Source organism: Wickerhamiella sorbophila, assembly GCF_002251995.1.
Source record: "Wickerhamiella sorbophila strain DS02 chromosome Unknown contig1, whole genome shotgun sequence".
Lineage (NCBI taxonomy): Eukaryota > Fungi > Ascomycota > Dipodascomycetes > Dipodascales > Trichomonascaceae > Wickerhamiella > Wickerhamiella sorbophila.
Window position 1 is genome coordinate 1,098,792 of NW_020193984.1, and position 19,306 is coordinate 1,118,097.

The window sequence follows — 19,306 nt, forward strand, 5'->3', positions numbered from 1 at the left end:
AAGTTTGTGCCCTAAGGGACCTTTTACAACTTCTAAACCTCGAGTGAAAAACCCTCTGGATGCTGACCGATCGCTTAGCTTTATGTCCGGCGCCAACAACGGTCCCGCTGCTCGACCCTCTCGGAATGAGGACGAAAAACGCCGGATAATACAATCTCTTTTTTCCAATCGGGATCAGAGCGGACGCTTAGTTGAAGAGTACATCACACATGCGCGAATTAGCGAGGCGCAATCGGTCAACGAGCTGCTAAATCCCACAATTCTGCCCAAGGAACGCGTGGCTATTGTAGCTGTTCTGGCCGATGGCGCAGTGCGTATCCACAAGGCCCGTGAAAATGAAAACCGCACTTTCCAGATTGGCCGTACCTGGGGGCTGCAAGAGCTTGTGAGTCTTGAGAATCCAAGTGACCAAGTTGCTGGCATCGTTGCTCACTTTGGAAAGTCGTACTTTTGGTCTCTGTCTTCGTTCGGAGCTAAGCTACGGTTTGTACAAAGTGTTTCGCAGATTTATGAAAAATTCACATCCAAGCAACTGAGCTTGATTGGTTTTGATCGCCGCCAGTGGACAAAGTCTCCAGGCAGCAGTCGGGCGACTTCCGCTGGGTCCGTACAGCAGGCAAGTCCCTCAATTCAGTCACCAGGAGAAGTTTCCCCTCTGAGATCGGTTGACCCATTGGTGCCGAAGCGACGTAGCCAACCTCATGTCGATCTGCGCCAGCCACCACCAATGAGCCCCAAGCGAAATAGCGCAGGAGCCGCCAGGCAGGCATTGTTATCTCCAGGAAACCCGCAATACCCATCAACTCCTTCTTTGCCGAATCTGAGCCGGGAGAGGTTATCTGGGTCACCAGGAATCCGTACAGTTCCGGTTCCGGTTCCAGTTTCAGGTCAGCCCAGTCCTCGCGCCCCCACACGCTCACAGGAGAATTTAGCCCAACACCCGAAGCCACAAGAAGAGACTCCAAAAGCGGTCTCGAGACCACGGGGTGCAGATTCACCTTCGATCCCGCCTACGAGTGATTTACGGTCGTTCAACTCAGTGAGACGAGCCCCTTCTCAAGATTCTGTGAACAGAAGTCCTGGTCAATTGGCCCCGTCTCAAATGCCTAAAAGCAACAACAACTCTGCGTCATCGTTACCGTTCGCCCCGAAGCCCTTGAATCCGAATCGATCTCCTGAGGATTCAGAAGTGTCGCCTGCTACGTCTCGATCTCCATCCGCAGGGTCCTTGCCACAATCCAGTTCTAACCCAAGTCTTGCTGCCACCAACATTCCACCAATGCCTCCTGTTCCAGAGCTGGTGCCGCGGTCTCCTGATCAGCGAAGGCGCACGTTCGGCTCACTGCCTGGAACACCTCGATCAAGAGGCTCCGGAATGATCTCTTCGCCATTCTATGATACCCAAAGAGTATGGCAGACACATTCCAGACACCCATCTGCGGCATCTCAACAGTCCCAGAGTGAGTTTGATCGTCGACAAGCGTTTTTCGATCTCGAAACGACCTTGAACGAGTTGCAATGGGATGGAACTTCGTCAGTCGAAGATTTAGAAAAAGTTATCAATTCGAAACTGCAGACTCTTGGAGAGTCGAACACGGCGAATGTCGTTTCCCTGGATAAACGCATTGATGAGTTGGAGCAGTTGACGGCAACTAGCTTGGACGACAGCCAGATGCTTCAACAGCTGATTGGATTTTTTGTTGTCCAGCTTTCTGGTGTTGGTGATGAAGTGTCCAAGATTGGTGGCCGCGGAAACGAGCCTCAGGTTGTCGGTATGAATCAGCGTAACCTCTACCACGAACTGGTCCGCCTTTTGGAGATGGTATCGCTGCCTCCTGAAGTTATCGAGGTCATCACAAAGTCTAACTTTGCATCTCCTAATGATCTACCTCAACTCGAGCACGCTCTTGTTGAGCTCCATAGTGCGGTTCAGGCAGTTGAGTTTGGTGGTGAGCAAGGTGTAGGCTCCATGAGAATTCTCCAAGAACAAAAGGGATCAACATTGAAGCTTGCTTCGAACTTTGGCAGCCGAGTTGAGGCTTTCCTTGTTCAAGAGTTCAAGAAAATGTCAGAGGTCAACGTTAGCTCAGAAACGCCAGCTCGTATCGATGTGCCATTCTTGACAAAAACATATCCTTTGGCTGGTCTTGTATTATTCATGAAAGAAAGTGATCCTGCCCGATACCAAAGCTTGCTTTCACAATATATCACCGTTGCTTCCCAATGCTATTCTGAGTCGCTTTCGACGTATTCCGTTAGATGGAAGCGACAGGCTGAGCAGACTGTTGGCAGCCGTGCAGTGTTCACGTTACAGGAGAAACAAGATAGTACAACCAGTGGAGGCAGTACTGTAAACTATGCAGGCTCTGCTGCCGCCGCTGCATTGGCGAAACGTACCAAGTCATTGCGACAGACGCATCCCAAACCCCCACAGGCTAGCAATGACAAGAATTCATTCGCACTTGCATCAAATAACTTGGCTACTTTGGAGCGTCTTTTTGATCAAATGGTCGATGTCATTTCTTTGCATATATCCGCTCAGCAGCAGCTTCTTGTTCGTTTCTTCCATTTGTCGAGTCACGGTAGCCGTCGCTACGATTTATTTATTCGTCAAGTTCCGGTTGAGCTCAGAGCAGAAATGGCAGCGCAGTTTGGCGGGGAACCTGAGATTGGTGATGTAGACACTTCTCGTGAAGAATCTGCTCGAACCCGTCAACAGGTTAGTCTTGTTTTCTCGAAGATGGAGGATCTCATGAATACAGTTGGAGGCTTTGTTGGCCAATCCAGTGTTTTGGAATCAGTTTATTTGATTGCCAAGATCGAGAAGAAACTAGAAACCCTGCAATCGAAAGACCAGGAGTATTTAGTTGATACTTTGAATGCGCTGCACTCCAGGCTTAGCCAGCGGTGGACCGCTGTCATAGACGGACAAGTGCGTTTAATTCTCGGATCCCATGTCACCAAAAAGCGTCATGGATTTTTGGCAATCGTTTCTAGGTTCACACATTATGTCCTTGTCGTGGAGCAGGCTCTCCGCGATGTTGGAGTTGATACAGACAATCTACCTGTGCGCAAGCTGGTTGATAACTCGCATGATCAACTATACCGTGCATTCCTTCAAATTTTCCAAACAAGTTCTACAGACACTTCTACAGATGCAGCTGGTCAAGAAGATAAAGATATGCTCAATCATCACGTTACGATGATAAGCAACTTGAATGGTATTATTACCCAGCTGGAGACCATTGGCTCGTTCTCTATCCAGAACATTATCCTGCAGGCCAAGAAGCAATATCGCGTCGACCTTGAAGCTTACATTAATGATGTTCTCCACCGTCCAATTGGCCGCATCATTGAGTTTGTGAATCTCAGCAAGAGCCCCAAGTTCAAGAACGTGAAAGGGAAAGGCCAACTTGCCGCACTGAAGAAGGCAGTGTTGGGATTCGATGCTAAGGAAATGCGCAAATCTACAGAGACACTTCGTCGTCGTGTCGAAAAGCACTTCTACACTCCTTCTGACGGAGAGGGCGATTCCGCGTTGTTCGAAAAGGTCTGGAAAGCCATTGGCGCTCAGTATCTTGACTATTATAACCAGATTTCTGAATTGGCCAGGAAGTTGGACGGCGAAAACGCCCTGGAAATCACCCGCCAAGACATTCTTTCTGCATTTTAACTAGTCTAGTTTTCATTATCATGTGAAATAGTTGATGGGTTAGTAATTCTCTAAATTTTTCAAATGGGTGCGAACCAGAGCAGTTTAGGCGAGATCAAGCCTAAAGAGTCGCTGTATGATCTGCTGGGCGCCGAGAAGAATGCCACTACGGATGAATTGAAAAAGGCGTATCGCAAAATCGCTTTGCAGCTGCATCCAGATCGCAATTACAATCAGGAGGAGGAGGCGACTGTTCAATTCGCAAAAGTGCAAGCTGCATACGATATTCTTTCCGATCCTCAAGAAAGAGAATGGTATGATACTCATGAAACGAACGAGTATAACGAATATCGACATCCCGTCACGAGTACCGAAGAGCTAAAGAGGTACATGGATCCTGCATATGTAACTCTGAACCCCCAAAAGGACGAGTTTTATCGTTTAGTGTCTGAGCTTTTCGATAGACTACGGAACGAAGAATTAGAAGCCGCATTCGATGATAGCGTGGACTCGGGCAACGTTCAAGTCGCCAACGTTCCGTCTTTTGGCCATATCGATGCACCGTGGTCTGACGTCAAAAGCTTCTACGCTGCTTGGGAATCCTTTTCAAGTTTAAAGTCGTTTGCTTGGGAGGACATATATCCTGTCCATCATGCTGCCGATCGTAAGACCAAGAGAGCTATGGAAAATCGTAATAAACGTCTGCGTGATGCCTCCAAACGTGAGTATAACGATGCCGTTCGCTCGCTTGCACGCGGGATTCGCCAACTAGACGTTCGCGCGCAGAAGCAACGCAGAATCAAGTCTCAAGAGCGTGCCCAGGCCGAAGCCAAAGCTAAAGAGCATGCTACTGCTCAAGCCAAAGCTGCAGCTGACGCACGTGGTGAGTTTAAAGAGCAGGAATGGGCTAAAGTCGAAGAGTCTAGTACCAGTGAAATTCCAGAATGTATTGCATGCGAAATGTCTTTTGATTCTCTGGCAGAATTCGAGGAGCATGAGCTTTCAACTGCACATGTTAAAGCAGTGAAGCAATTGCAAAGAGAAATGATGGCTGAAGACCGTGATTTCGGTTTGGCAGACAGTGTATCATCACTGAGCGTCGACGACATTATGGACGAGCTGGATCAGCATAAGAAAAAGCCTGTCAAGGCGGCGTCCCCAGCGGCCAAGTCAGGCAAGGCCAAGCAACGGCGGCAGAAAAAACAGGCACAGCAGTCATTTGAATTCGAAATGAAGTGCAACACCTGCGGACAAGCATTCGCAACCCGCAACCAATTGCAGGAGCATTCTCGTGCTACCCGTCACGTTTGATAATATAATTTATAACTATGCTTAGGTATTTACTTTTTTGGTCTATTCTGCATGGTTAAAAATTCCAATGTCGACATCAGATTTGACATCAGCTGAAGAAAGACGATCACTGCGAAGTTCCTCTAAATGAGAAAAGTAGTCCTCACTAACACCAGTAATGTATTCACCAGTGAAGACGCCAATCTCAAAGCCAGTGAGTTCAGCGTCATGTGGAACCGAGTTGACAGCCTCACACATGTCCTCGACGGTCTGATAGAACAGGCCATCGCAGCCAATCTCGGCAGCGATTTCCTTATCAGTGCGTCCGAAAGCGACCAGCGCCTTAGAATCAGCCAAATCAATGCCATAGATGTGGTTGAAACGGATGGGGGGAGCACAAGACGCGAAGTAAACCTTCTTAGCACCGGCATCACGGGCCATCTGGACGATCTCAAGCGAGGTCGTGCCACGAACAATAGAGTCGTCAACAATAAGAACATTTTTATCTTTGAACTCATGGGGATTTGCGTTCAATTTGCGACGGACGGAGGACCGACGCTCGCTCTGGTTGGGCATAATGAAAGTACGACCAACATAGCGGTTTTTTACGAAGCCCTCGCGATAAAGAATCTTGAGAGCAGCAGAGGTAGACAAGGCGGAAGAATTGGCAGTATCCGGGACAGGAATCACAACATCGATGTCCCTTTTGACTGCTTCGAGAGAGCCAAATTGGCGGATGATATTGCGAGCCAGTGCCACACCCATAGCCAGCCGGCTCTGGTACACAGAAATACCATCGATAACACTATCGGGACGAGCAAAGTAAACGTACTCGAAGATACAAGGGCTGTAAGATCGGGGATGAACGATCTGACGAACGACCGGATCGGCGTTGTTTTTTGCAACAATAATAGCCTGACCGGGCAAAACATCGGTCACATTGGTGTATCCAAGAGCTTCTAGAACAACATTCTCACTAGCCATCATATAGTCAGTGCCATGCTGAGTTTTCCGAGAGCCCCACACCAAAGGACGGATGCCATTAGCATCACGGAAACCAATAAGGCCATAACCAGCAACCATTGCGGTACAAGCAAAGGCACCTTCGGCCATCTGGTAAACACCCTGGAGGGCAGTGGCCAAGTCATCAGTGTTAACACGACGCTTTTTCAGGTCCTGGAGCTTGCTGGCGAAAAGATTGAGCAAAAGCTCCGAATCACTGTCGGTATTGATATGACGATGACATTGATAGTCCATATATTTCTGCAGCTCCTCTGAGTTAGTGAGGTTGCCGTTGTGGGCAATGGCCAAACCATAAGGGGAGTTGACATAGAAAGGTTGGGCTTCGGAGTTCGATGAAGTGCCTGCCGTGGGGTAACGGAGATGACCGACACCCATTGAACCAACCAGGCCCTTTACACGGTTGGGCTGGAATACATCGCGGACCATACCGTTACCCTTGCATTGATAGAGGCGGCCACGCGAGTTACTGGTCATAATACCAGCGGCATCTTGACCGCGGTGCTGTAGATAGTGGCATCCTTCCAGAAGCTCGGGGACAGCCAAGCTATCTGTATCAGCCAGCATTACGCCTACAATGCCGCACATTTGGATTTTGAAAGAGTTGAGAAAGCGGGGGAAAAAAAGCCCAAAAACGGGAGACGGAGGTGGTTACGAATTATCTCACCTGCAAGCTTTTTCAGCCTTTTATTTTTCACCCAACCCCAAAAAAATTTTGGCGGGAGCTCCTCCGCTCTATTTGTCAGCGATACCTCGCAGTGTCTAAGGTACCCGAATACCCCCCTCCTCGGGGTTCTATGATACTGTAATACCCCCTCGAACGAAGTAAGACTGAGTATTGTAAACTCTACTACGATGATCAAGTCGGGTCTTGTAAAAGATGGAGTGAGTAAATTGAACGGAGTCAAATTCAACAGGGACAACAGCTGTTTCGTGCTGGCTCATGAAAATGGCTTCAAAGTGTTCAACTCAGATCCAATGGTCGAGTGGATCTCGCGTGACTTCACCGATGGCGGGCTTGGGCAGGTGGCTCTGCTTGAACGCACCAATTGCCTGGCGCTGGTGGGAGGCGGAAAGCATCCAAAGTATCCCACAAACAAGGTTGCTATATGGGATGATATGCGAGATCAGGCGGTCACTTTATTGGAAGTCAATTCGCCTGTTTTGAATGTATTTATTACCAAAACCAGAGTGGTGATTTTGACAATCAACCAGGTTACTGTGTACTCGTTCGGAGCCTCACCAAGTATCTTGGCTACTTTTGATACCGCGTCAAATCCACAGGGTGTGGGGGCGATGGCCAATGGGCTGTTAGTTGTTCCTGCCATCGCCGAGGGCAGGGTCCAGTTGATTGAGACAGAAAACGGGGAGTGTCGAATTTTGGGGCTTTTGCGGGCTCACAAATCGACAATCAGAGCGTTAGCGATCAATTCGCGATTTATTGCCACCGCCAGTGTCACTGGTACCATTATACGAGTGTTTCGCATCGAGTCCAAGACGGTCATCCACGAATTCAGGAGAGGGCTCGACAAAGCGGACATATTTTCGTTGGCGTTTTCTCCGTCAGACCAGCTCGCTTGCCTATCTGACAAGAAAACATTGCATATATATGACATGCACGCTGGAATCAACCGGCGACATGCTCTTCAGGGACTGCCGCTGGGTCCCAAGTATTTAAAATCCGAATGGAGCTATGTTTCCGCACATACAGAACACGCGACGGAAGGCGTTCTCGGTTGGATTGATGATCGATGTCTAGTGGCTGTCTGGCTACAGGCTATGCGATGGGAGAAATATACAGTCTTGCCGGAGGCCGGAGAGCTGGTAAGAGAAGCATGGCGGAGACTTACCGTTGAATGATATATACAGATTTAGTCGACAACTTCACATAAAACACGGGAAGATGTGTAAGGGAATATTTGCTGGTTGTAGTCCTTGACGAAACGGTCGGCTTCTTCTTCTGACTTGAAGCGCAGAACGAACGGACTGCCGCCGTACTTGACCCGATCGACGGGGACTCGCTGCACAGCTAGTTTGTCGTCATCGATAAGATCGTAGTCCCACAGCACTCTCAAGATTGTTGTTTCAGAGTAACCTACGGGCAAACCAAGAATCAAGGCGTGGCTATGCCGTGAAACGCCCGGAGCTTTGTCGAGCAAGGGACTGGTATAACCTCTAATAGAGGGCTCGACAAACCGCAGTTTCAATGGCATTCCACATAACTCTGCACCAAGAGTCTCTTGATAATACACCATGGCCGCATCCTTTGACTTGAAAGTTAGAAAATAGCCCATCCAGCGGGTCAAATTCACAGGATTGCGGGCGCGGTGAACCTCGATGTCAATTGTATCGAATTGGGGATCGTAACTGCCGACACGCAAGTTTTTATCGGGTAACAAGCGCTGAAAATCGCTCTGATTGAACTTCATATCCACTGTGTACCAATAAAGAATGTTTGTGATGGAATCCGTGTTGAGAAACTTGACTTGGTTAAGACCGATATTCGAGAGCTTTTCCTGCCGAAATCTTTGGGCCGTTCGATGGCTGGACTGGTCTGTCTTGAAAATACTAGAAAGCAATCCTCGCAATCCCTGCTTGCGGGTTACCTCCACCATTTTTGGCGGCCGTTTATTGGCGGGCCGAGGCGGAGTGCCCGAGAAGGCCGCTTTGGCCGTGTTAGGCGGCAGCGGCGCCATTATTTCATCTTCAGTCTGCGGGATCCGTGGTCGCGGCCGCTTTTGTTTAAACAACGCATTGAAAAGGTTGTTTTTCTTTGTAGCAGCCCTCGCAGCCGAAGTTGTGAACTGTCTACAAAGCATGTGTCAGAATTCACGCTGGGGAGTACTGGTGTGGTTTTACGGGAGAATAATCAGATTTTAGATGGTTAAAACTAAACAGGTAAAATTAAAACACTAAATTGGAGGAGTGGGCAGGCCCCAGTGTTTATTCCCCTAACAGCAGGCTGAACCGCCGTCAGTCAACATAGGCAACCCGTGCCACTAAGGTAATTTAGGACCCCAGCAAGCCCAACAAGCTCAGCACTAGTTACTATGCTCGGCAGTAACTGGCAGCAGCGGGCGCCTGCATCTCCCACTTCAAGTCTACTTTAATAATCAACGAGCTCCCATCACATTTTACACCTGCGGCCGCCGGGAAATCCTATCACCAGAGCTTTACCAAGGATATGTCCTCTAATCCGCAATCGCAGGCCGAATATACCAATCAAATGACCACAGAGATCCCCGCAGCTATACCATTGAGCCGCGGTATTTGGGCCAGTCCCAGCCCGGTTCGCTCGCCGTTCGCCAGTGAAGCGTCGTTGGCCTACCCTGCTACTTACGACTCAGTTGCGAGCTCTGCTGCAGATTACGAGGCGTATCGCAGTGGTGGCATTGCCTGGGGTTCGGCCACTTCTGCCTCAGGACGAAGGTCTAGCCACGCTTTGACTGAACCAGAGGGCTCCCACAGGAGCCTGTCCCGTGGCGACACCGATTTCCCACGCCGCTCTAGTCTGAACGGCCGCGTGGGCACCAAGCAGTCTTCTGCTCCATTTTTATCATCCTTATCTTTCCACCCTCAGCCCAAGAACAATTTCTTGGGGCCTTCGATCTCTCTTCTGGATCAGTTCTCAAACCTAGCCGACGCAACCCGCCAAACTGAGCTAGCCCACAGATTAGAGAATGTGCACGTTTCCGACGTGCCCTCCAAGTACCAAACAACAACCTCCTCCTCTTCGAGCAAATCTACGTCGCCGGTCTCGTCTGAGTCACGACTGTGGAATGGCGCATGGAAGCCTCAAGACCTGGCACCTGCGCCTGTGGCACCTGCACAGATGGCATCACCTGCCCCAGTTGCACCACCCTCAGTAGTTTCTCCGGCACCACATCCCGTCGCCGCCTCAGTTGTACCGCCGTTGGCAGGAGCACCTAAAAGTAAGGCCCCGCCGCCTCGTAAGAAGGATTGGAAACGTGGGCGTCGCAGTGAGAACCCGTTACTAGAAGAACTTCGAAGTCGCAATCACCCGTTGCGTATAGAGGACATGCTTGGACAGGTTTTAGAAGTTAGCACTGACCAGCATGGATCACGGTTCATCCAGGAACAGCTCTCCCAAGCTACCCCAGAGGTAAGGCAGCGGTTTTTCGAGGAAACGGAGCCGCATCGCTTGCAGCTGATGACAGATGTATTTGGAAACTACGTTATCCAGCAGCTATTTGAACTAGGGACCCCTGCGCAGCGGTCGACAATGGTTAAGCAAATGAGTACAAGGGTGCTTTCATTGTCACTTCAGATGTATGGCTGTCGTGTGGTCCAAATGGCAATTCGCCATTCTTCCGAAGCTGAGCAGGTGTCACTGGTGGATGAGCTGCGGACCCATGTAGTTCGCTGCATCAAAGACCACAATGGCAACCATGTGATTCAGAAGGCAATTGAATGCGTCGCACCCAAGCATGTGCAGTTTATTTATAAGGACCTGATGAACCACACCTTGGAACTTTCCCGCCACACCTACGGATGCCGAGTCGTGCAACGGATTTTAGAGTTTGGCGACGCAGAAACCCGACACAAGCTGGTTATCGAACTGAAAGCGCTCATTGATCGATTGGTCGAGGACCAGTACGGAAATTATGTTGTACAACATATCGTTGATCATGGACCTGCAGAAGACCGCGACTGGGTACTGGAGCGATTGGTACCGCGGCTCGTTGTCCTGTCGACCCACAAGTACGCTTCGAATGTCATTGAAAAATGCTTCCTCCGAGGCACGCCTCGCCAGCGGTCCGCAATGATCACGGCAATACTCGAAAATGACATCTACGGCGTTCCTTCCGTTGTGACCATGATTCGAGATCAATATGCCAACTACGTCGTACAGAAAATGCTCGACAACGCCACCGCAGACGACAGAAGAAGGCTGGTTGCGGCAATCAAACCTCACATTGCCACAATCAAGCGAAACTTCTACGGAAAACATTTAGCCGCTATTGAAAAGCTTCTACATGAGTAAACGTATGCCACCTTTGTACATAATAGTAAGTCATTTATTGTCACCCCACATAATCCCCTAACCTTTTCAACTTGACATGTCATACCAAGCAGCGCTGCCGGTAGCGGGCAAATGGAAGCAGACAGTGGCTGAATGGCTTGCTGAGGATGTTCCGAGCTTCGATGTGGGCGGGCTTGTCGTTGGAAGCGATTTACGGACGGCGACACTCTGGTGCAAACAGTCAGGTCGCTTGGCCGGCGTGCCATTCGCTAACGAGGTCTTTAAACAGTGTGGCCTCGAGGTTGAGTGGTTATGCGAAGAGGGCACCGATATCGAAGCTTCTGGGGACAACAAGGTTGCTGTCGCGAAGGTCAAGGGACCCGCCAATGCCCTTCTGCTGTCCGAGCGCACAGCCCTGAACTTACTTTCTAGATCAAGCGGTGTCGCAACCCAAAGCCGTGATGTTTTGAGCTTGGCTCGCAAGGCCAAGTACCCAGGAATTATTGCCGGCACCCGCAAAACTACCCCTGGTTTGCGTCTTGTTGAAAAATACGCAATGGCTGTAGGCGGCATTGACATGCACCGCTATGATCTTAGTAGCATGATTATGCTCAAAGACAACCACGTTTGGAGCACTGGGTCTATCACTAATGCTGTCAAGGCCGCTCGTGATTATGCCGGGTTCTCTGTAAAAATCGAGGTCGAGTGTCAATCCGAAGAGGAGGCAGACGAAGCTATTCTTGCCGGTGCTGACATTGTGATGCTCGATAACTTCTCTCAAGAGGGCATTAGAATTACCGCTAGCAGCCTGAAGCAAAAATACGGCTCCAAGGTTCTTCTTGAGTGCAGCGGTGGCCTTCGCGCTGATAACCTCGAATCTTTCTTGTGCAAGGACGTTGATATTTACTCTACTTCTTGGGTGCATCAGGGAACCGGGGTGATTGACTTTAGTCTCAAAATTGATCATTAAATAGTGAATCGTGATATATCCAGTGATTCCAAGACTTTAAGTTCCTTGCTCTTTGCTTCATCTGCTTTCTCTCCGCCAGAATTGGTGGACACAGAATCTTCGTCGATCAGCTCCTTTTTGGGTGCGGATTCTAGGCGGTGCCTCAGATTCTCGATCAATTGCAGCCGGTAGGTCCAGTTGTCAGCGTACTCACCATGCTGATTGTATACCGCGGCATATAGAGATGCCTTAACAACCAGGTGGCGGACGAATAGTGACAAGTAAGCTTCGCTCATGGTCTTAAGCTCATAGGCTGCCAAAACATTAGCCAGTCCTTCTTTGCGGAAAGCGCGAACCCTCCATTTATTATCACAATAAGTAGGCGTGATAACAATATTGATAAAGTTGAATTGTGATTTGACCATGTCGAAATCAAAGGCATGACCAGATTCATCAAAGTAAATATTGACGAAATTGTTGCCAATGTGCCGCTTTTTGGACGAGCGCTGCTTGTCATCGTCACGGTTGGGCATCATCGTTGTCACATGGAAAATCAGCTGCGATGTCTTCGTTTGGTGACCATACGCATATTTACCATCGAGATCCATTTCAGTGTCTAGACCACCAACATAAAAGTCCCGGTTGTTCTTCAGTCGAATGAGACGGCCCACTTTACGCAAAAAGCGGTTGTACGCAGGTGAGCCCGCGGTGTTGGAGAGCACTGATTCTTCATCATATTGGTTGGGTCCAATGTAGATAATACCGGCTTTGTGAAGATCAAGGACCGGTGCTCTGTCAAGTGTAGTAACTGCTCGTTCGAATTGAGGTTCATCGGGGATAGGAAGTGCGTTGTGTTCACCCTGTTTCCTGAGCGAGTGTAATGCCAGGAACCAAAAGTTTGCTGTATACAGTTCACCACCTGACGTACCGGATACCATTGCCGGTTTAACCTCGGGGCGATATTGTAGCACCAGCGTGCCAACAGGGCGACGTAGCACCATTCTGGACTTGCCAGAGTGCATATCTGTACTGTATTCGTAAACCGAATTACCCATCAGCCAGCGGCGACGGTCACGAGTTTCGGGAGAATCAGGAATCTCCGCTGTAGAGTACAACGATAGTGGCAAATCACTGTAGGTATATCTTCGAACCATATCGAAGGTGACCCTACTCAATGCTGACATTTCCTCACCATCGCCATCGGCAAGAACGAGATTACGAACAAGATAAGGCACAAATGATCTCCGTTGACTGATTTCAATGGACAAAAACAATGTGGTGATAGAGGAATAAGCCAACCGGAGCAAATACTGAGACAACACCTGATTGTCGACATCAGTTGCCGTCTGATTGTTCAATAAATGGTAGTTTGCATCCTGAATGTAGGTAAAACACATACCGAAAACTCGTTTGTACTCCTGGAAATTAAAGTTATCAGTTAGGTTGGAAACAGCACTGGCAGTCAAAATGAACTCGAGAATATGGGTACTGGCTTCACGACTTGACAGTTTGGTTTGGAACTTGTTCAACATCTGAGGAAGATATCGCTGCACAGACTGGGGACACTCGTAACAGCACAATACCAAGCCATGAATGATCCACTTGGACGAAATATCCCAGCTCTTGTTCATGTACAAAACAAAAGTTTGAACGAGGCGGTCGAAATCAGACTTTTGGAATATTTGATCATAAGCCATCAAAATAGTCAAGGCATGGACAATCACCGAGATATAGTCTTGGCGACTGACATTAGCGTTAACCGGTGGTGCAGGCAACTTGCCGCTCGAATTAAGCTGCGACAACAGCAAATTTCGAAGATTCATAACCTCGCCACTGATATGGGCAAACAGTTCCATGTTGGCCAACTGAGATGGAAGGTTGATCAAGACCTGAGCATACGCTTCAGGACAGCCTCCTCGCTGCATGACCTCGTAGATAACACCTAAAAGCGTGGAACTATCAATCGACGTTGTCACAGAGTCTTCTAATGACGTTGTTGAAGATGATTCGTCATTTAAAAATGGAGAACTGCGCTTAAGCACCCCAGACGGTTTATCATTGTGCTCGATATAGGGTGCAGGAACTTGTAAAGACGCAAGTGGACCGTAGTCGGGTTCCACACCAGGCTCTGTCAACCAAACATAACTTCGGTCACCAGCTCTGATTCTTGAAACTAACGCAAAAGCTTCTTTGAAGGGCTCAGCATCGTAGTAGGATCTACGACAGATTTGAATTAGAGCATTGTATGCTTTCCGAGCTTCCCGAGCACGATAGGTGTAAACAGAAGCAAACACCTTGGCGATTGACCGGGAGATCAATCCCAGTTGCCGTGATTCTTCATCTGAAGTGACCTTTTGCGTGCTCTGATCAGGGAAATGGCTCATCAAAATATCAATCACGCGATCAAAGAATAGATTCAAACTAGCCTTAGACAGACGCTCAAACACTGCAAGCAATTCCAAAGTTAGTTCCTCATCTGCGCTGCCTATTACAGCAAAAAGACGATCAGCGATGGGCAAAAAGTCTTCTAGAGCAACTGTTAGCATAGCTTCTGTTTCCTTGAGAGAATATCCCTCGGAAACTTGCTTTGAGATCGCCAAGTCTCGAGTTGAGTTACCATCGCTCAGAGCCCACACATATGCATTGCGTACTAAAGCTATCACTCTCAAACGTACTGCTGTAGAGTTGGTAGCTGGGCGGTAAAGACGAGTCAAAATTAAACTCAACCGGTCTTGCCAGTTTACCATGTAAGGTGCGCAAAGGTGAATTTGTTGACAAACATCCATAACTCTGATGGCAGAAGGGTCATCAAGAAACCTAGCCAGCTCAATGCAAACCAGACAGACTTCTTCTAATGGTAACACGCTATCGCGGGCAACTAGGAGCTTACTGATTCCGCGGAATACACCGGTTAGACTCTTAGCAAGGTCTTCAACAACGTACTCCGTCTCGGACGAGAATTCAGAGTCCTTACCATCGGGGGTCCAACCCGTTTTGTTCAGATCTAATCTCTCAGTCTTTGACAAGAAATCCGCTAGCTGATACACCAGACGCAGGGGCGAGTTGGTAGCCGACTGCCAAAGGTCATAATCAAATAAAACCCCAGGTGCTGCTAGCAACGACTCAAGTGAAGATGCAATCTCGACACCTACGTAGCCAGTAGCAAGGTTTGCATCTAAAGTCCCTGAAAATGCTGCTAGGATTCTAGTCAAGGGAACCTCCTTCAGGCCAGACCCTTCCTCAATCAATTGATTAGCAGTGGTAACTGCGGAAGCTCTCGAACTGGTAGCAAGCGAGGTTACAGACGAGGACGGTGCTGCAGTGGTGGGGGAGGCTGGTATTGCCGCTTCCGGGGTCTGATTTGAGAGCCAAAGGGCGACCTTGGTCAACATCCGAACCGCACCCTGTCGCATTGCCGGCGTGACATCTGCCGGACGCTGTAAAATACGACACAGGGTCGATACTGTGGAGTTAGACAAATGACTGCGACTCAAATTCTGTACAGTTTTCCAGGTCTGATCCTCCAATGACTCTACAACCACGTTGATGCCACACAAGCCCTCCAAGATAGGCGATAAAGCAGGTAGAGGAATAATACCGAAAGCCATAATTGTATCAATAAGATTACAGCATAATTCAATCTCATTGAGTGAGGACGTAGTACGCATGACTGCACAGATAGAGAGCAAAATGTTGAGCAAGTCTTTTTCGTCAAATAGGGTCATAGCGAACTTCAAAACATTTGCCACGAATTTAAGCAGCTGTTCAAAATTCTCTGGGGTTGAAGTGCCCCATTGTGCAGCAATGTCACCCAGACTTGGATTTTTGCGAATTTCTTGGGACCGTAAAGCTAGCAATTGAATCCAAGAAAGTAGGACGGCCGGCATCCTGTATTTTGCCGCTTGCCCAAGAATAACTCGTTTTCCATTATTGGTGAGCTCTTGAATAACCGAAAGCACCAGGTCAAAGTCTTCAATGTTTGAGTTGTCGATAAGGGTCTGATAATAAGTGCTGAAGGCACCCACATTGATTTCATCCTGCTCAATACAGGTTTTCATTAGTTTCCAGCCCGCCCGCCGAACCTCAGTCTGGTTGTCTCCAACAATAAGTAGTTTCACAGAGTACCATACTTCCTGAATAGATGAGACCGCATTGTTTTCGAGCGAAGACCGGATAACGTTCGCCGCAGCAACACGGTCGCTGGCTGGCTGCTGGGGGTCATTCACAATGCTCGTAAGTTTATCAATGTCCTGGGCAACACCAACCACGGCAGATGGCAAGTGGTGCCGCCCTCGTGTGGAGATGCGAAAGCGTTTTGCAAACACACCCCAGGCGTTCGATACGGAGCTCATGCTGACAATATGATCTGGTCGCAGCTACAATGAAACAGCTCGGGCGTCCAGAGTGTAAACATGCAAAACTGCGCACAGAAGAGCATTACGAGCACGTATTTAGACTTGTATTACATCCTATAAAATCCCAGGCGAGGACCTGCCTCCCACACTGCCGCCTTGTTATCTCTTCATACTGTCCTGCGATTCTTTGACAAACAGTGGTGAGTACCTCAAAATATCGGGTAGAACGGCCATTTTTACGTGCGAGCCCCGTATATACACCAGATCCATGTGGCTCACTTGGCCAGTTCTTTCGGTCACCACGACATCCGACAGCTGCATGTTCATATTCTCTTCGCTTCTCACGAGCGTGCCACGGTACGTCTGTCCAGAGTCCAGCTCTAATGTGACAACATGCTGCTGCGCTTCACCAAGCAGCCTTAACGGAACCTGGGTGGGCATTTCGTGTCTAAGTTCAATCGCAAGTTTCTGGCTTACCAACCGGCGTCGTCATCATGGAGGTCGTTCTTGAGCAGGTCCAGCTCATGTTCAGCCTGGAAAACATTGTGGATGTAGCTGTGGCCAACAATAAGCTGTACATTGCTGTTGGAGCGGTGTCAGTGATTCGAATTGACCTGTCTGAGCCGACGAAAGTCAAGGAGATCCAGATCCCCCGTCGCGGTGAGTCGGGAGGCAGTATTAAAGCTATCTTCACAGACTATTCAGGCGCTCATCTGATTTTGGTGACCTCGACATTTGAACATTATTATTTGAATGGTGACGCCGATGACTTCCGTCACCTGTCTCGTTTGAAGGGGCTCAAAACTTCTGCGATTGGCTGGAGCCCGCTGGTCAATTCTCGTTCTCCGGGAGTTATTTTGCTGGGTACCGAGTCAGGGCTACTGTACGAGGCTGAAGTCGAGCCTCATGCGTCGGAGAGCTACTTTAAACGCGATGTTCGCTATCTTAAACAGGTTTGGCAGTGCCCTGCTGGCGGGGCGTTTGGTGGAATCCATTGCGGCATTGGCCAAAAGAGTATCCACTTAATTGCTTTGGCTGGTGCTACCATATATTCCTGGCGAGACGAAATGCTCAAAAACTCTACCTTGACCGATGTTTACAAGCATTTATTCACATTGGCGCCGGGCAGTCGGTCGCTGGGTACACAAACGGAAGCTGGCATGCTCCAAGTCTCGCCCAATGGTGAGCGATATGCTGTATTAGTTCCAGGCACACTATATACCGCGAAAATCTCCGAGGAACTTAGTGGTAACGTGATAGATACACCCCCCAACGCTGCTGGGCTCTTATTATCCAATTACCATGCTCTGTTGGCAGATTCCAGGTCTTTGTATGCCGTCAATATTTGGACAGAGAAGCAGGTATCTGTGAGTCAATTCCCTGGCGAGATTTCTGGCGTCTACTGCGATCGCCAACAACAAACGTTCTGGGCATTTAGTGCCGAAGGATTGACTGAAATTAAACTGGAGAACGAAGAATCCGACATGTGGCGAACTTTTGTATCCAACAAGCAATTTGAAGAGGCACTGAGTGTCGTTAAAGACCAGGCAGATCGTCGGTATATATATGCTGAAATGGCAGCTTCTGAATTAGAAGCGGGCAATTACAGAGAAGCCGCTGCACACTGGGGGCTGAGCGATGCTTATATCGAAGGGATCACAGCCAAGTTGATTGATTTAAATGACGTTCAAGCTCTGGTAGCACTTTTCACAAACAGATTGTCCATTACACGAGGCAAGGCTCAGCGAATCATGCTCAGTAGCTGGATCGTAGAGTTCCTACTTCAGCAGGGTGACCCGCAGCCTGTTATGGCCTTTCTTCGTGGTAGAAAGGACGTTTTTGACAAAGATACAGTATTCGAGCTATTGCAGCAACATGGCGATAACGATCTGTTGTTGGACTTTGCGAACTTGGTTAAAGATTACGGGTTCATTGTCGATTTCTATATTCTGCATGATGAGTGGTCTAAAGCGTTAAAAGTTATGCGTGATGCCGACGTTGTTGAGTTGGTGTATCGTCATAGCAAAGTACTGCTTGCTGCTCTACCTCAAGAAACGGTAGAGACCTGGATGCTTATTCCTAACCTGGACCCGTTGCAACTTTTGCCAGCCTTACTAGACCAAGCTAGGTACTTCAGAGGCGACGTGTCCAAGTCGCAAGTGATTCGCTTTTTGCGATACTTGATTTTCAAAAAAAATGTCCAGGAGCCCATGGTGGACACAGCATTGATGTACGCCTATGCTCAAGCCCCGGGAGAGGATGAGCTTTTGCAGTTTGTGAAAGACCGCGAACAGAGTTTTGTATATTTTGACTCCGCATTGAGGTTATGCCTCAACTATGGGAAGATCAAAACTGCTATTCATATTTATACTTTGATGGACTTGCGAGAAGAGGCCGTAGAGCTGGCCTTGAAGCACGACCTTCTAGACGAGGCGGTTTCAATTGCTGAGCAAAGCCTGGAAAACGAGCGACTTTCCAAAGCGCTGTGGCTGCGAATTGCAAAAATGCGTGTAGCCAAGGATGGGCCTGCTGGTGCGTTGGTGCTGGCAGAAAGTGGCAATCTATCCATCGAAGAACTCCTGCAGCTACTTCCTGACTTTGAAAGCCTGGGTGATTTTGCTCCGAATGTGATCAGAGGGCTGGAGAAATCAAGCCGCGAGCTCAAAAAGATCAACGAGGAAATGACGCAGTCTCTGCTTGCCGGACGAAACATGCAATCCCAGTCTGATGATCTGAAAAAGCGGTACGTTCTCGTGGAGCAAGGAGAAGATTGCCAAACTTGCCACTTTTCTCTACTGACACGAAAGTTCTACGTGTTCCCCTGCCAGCACGGCTTCCATTTCGACTGCTTGATCAAGGAGCTTGAATCTACTCCGGCTGGCCGGCAGATTCGAACCATCAAAGCGTCTTCTGCGCCTGCTGAAGAACAAGATCAAAAGCTGGACGAGATCGTTTCAAGCTGTTGCCTTCTGTGTTCTGATTCACGTATCGACCTAGTTGATCGCCCCCTGGTTGTAGATTTATAAAATTAACTGCTTGATAAATTGATGGCCGTC

At 48.7% G+C, this 19,306-nt stretch overlaps 9 protein-coding genes across 9 annotated transcripts; 6 read left to right on the forward strand and 3 right to left on the reverse strand.

Annotated features, from left to right (window-relative positions):
- Positions 1-82: 82 nt before the first annotated feature.
- B9G98_00655 (Exocyst complex component 1) lies at positions 83-3,673 on the forward strand (the record flags this gene model as incomplete). The annotated part of the gene is made up of 1 exon (XM_024807213.1): positions 83-3,673. One exon carries the CDS (start codon positions 83-85, stop codon positions 3,671-3,673), a length of 3,591 nt encoding a protein of 1,196 aa, XP_024662981.1.
- Positions 3,674-3,736: 63 nt separating this feature from the next.
- On the forward strand, positions 3,737-4,963 carry B9G98_00656 (DnaJ subfamily C member 21; the record flags this gene model as incomplete). The annotated part of the gene is made up of 1 exon (XM_024807214.1): positions 3,737-4,963. The coding sequence occupies one exon, from the start codon at positions 3,737-3,739 to the stop codon at positions 4,961-4,963; it is 1,227 nt and encodes a 408-aa protein (XP_024662982.1).
- A 42-nt stretch (positions 4,964-5,005) lies between these two features.
- On the reverse strand, positions 5,006-6,550 carry B9G98_00657 (Amidophosphoribosyltransferase; the record flags this gene model as incomplete). The annotated part of the gene is made up of 1 exon (XM_024807215.1): positions 5,006-6,550. The coding sequence occupies one exon, from the start codon at positions 6,548-6,550 to the stop codon at positions 5,006-5,008; it is 1,545 nt and encodes a 514-aa protein (XP_024662983.1).
- A 267-nt stretch (positions 6,551-6,817) lies between these two features.
- B9G98_00658 (SVP1-like protein 2) lies at positions 6,818-7,822 on the forward strand (the record flags this gene model as incomplete). The annotated part of the gene is made up of 1 exon (XM_024807216.1): positions 6,818-7,822. One exon carries the CDS (start codon positions 6,818-6,820, stop codon positions 7,820-7,822), a length of 1,005 nt encoding a protein of 334 aa, XP_024662984.1.
- Positions 7,823-7,833: 11 nt separating this feature from the next.
- B9G98_00659 (hypothetical protein) lies at positions 7,834-8,781 on the reverse strand (the record flags this gene model as incomplete). The annotated part of the gene is made up of 1 exon (XM_024807217.1): positions 7,834-8,781. One exon carries the CDS (start codon positions 8,779-8,781, stop codon positions 7,834-7,836), a length of 948 nt encoding a protein of 315 aa, XP_024662985.1.
- Positions 8,782-9,146: 365 nt separating this feature from the next.
- B9G98_00660 (Pumilio 2) lies at positions 9,147-10,967 on the forward strand (the record flags this gene model as incomplete). Its single annotated transcript, XM_024807218.1, has 1 exon — positions 9,147-10,967. The coding sequence occupies one exon, from the start codon at positions 9,147-9,149 to the stop codon at positions 10,965-10,967; it is 1,821 nt and encodes a 606-aa protein (XP_024662986.1).
- A 76-nt stretch (positions 10,968-11,043) lies between these two features.
- On the forward strand, positions 11,044-11,916 carry B9G98_00661 (Nicotinate-nucleotide pyrophosphorylase [carboxylating]; the record flags this gene model as incomplete). The annotated part of the gene is made up of 1 exon (XM_024807219.1): positions 11,044-11,916. The coding sequence occupies one exon, from the start codon at positions 11,044-11,046 to the stop codon at positions 11,914-11,916; it is 873 nt and encodes a 290-aa protein (XP_024662987.1).
- On the reverse strand, positions 11,913-16,830 carry B9G98_00662 (Tuberous sclerosis 2; the record flags this gene model as incomplete). Its single annotated transcript, XM_024807220.1, has 3 exons — positions 11,913-16,261; positions 16,424-16,668; positions 16,817-16,830. 3 exons carry the CDS (start codon positions 16,828-16,830, stop codon positions 11,913-11,915), a joined length of 4,608 nt encoding a protein of 1,535 aa, XP_024662988.1.
- On the forward strand, positions 16,745-19,276 carry B9G98_00663 (Vacuolar protein sorting-associated protein 18; the record flags this gene model as incomplete). The annotated part of the gene is made up of 1 exon (XM_024807221.1): positions 16,745-19,276. One exon carries the CDS (start codon positions 16,745-16,747, stop codon positions 19,274-19,276), a length of 2,532 nt encoding a protein of 843 aa, XP_024662989.1.
- Between the last annotated feature and the right edge of the window lie 30 nt (positions 19,277-19,306).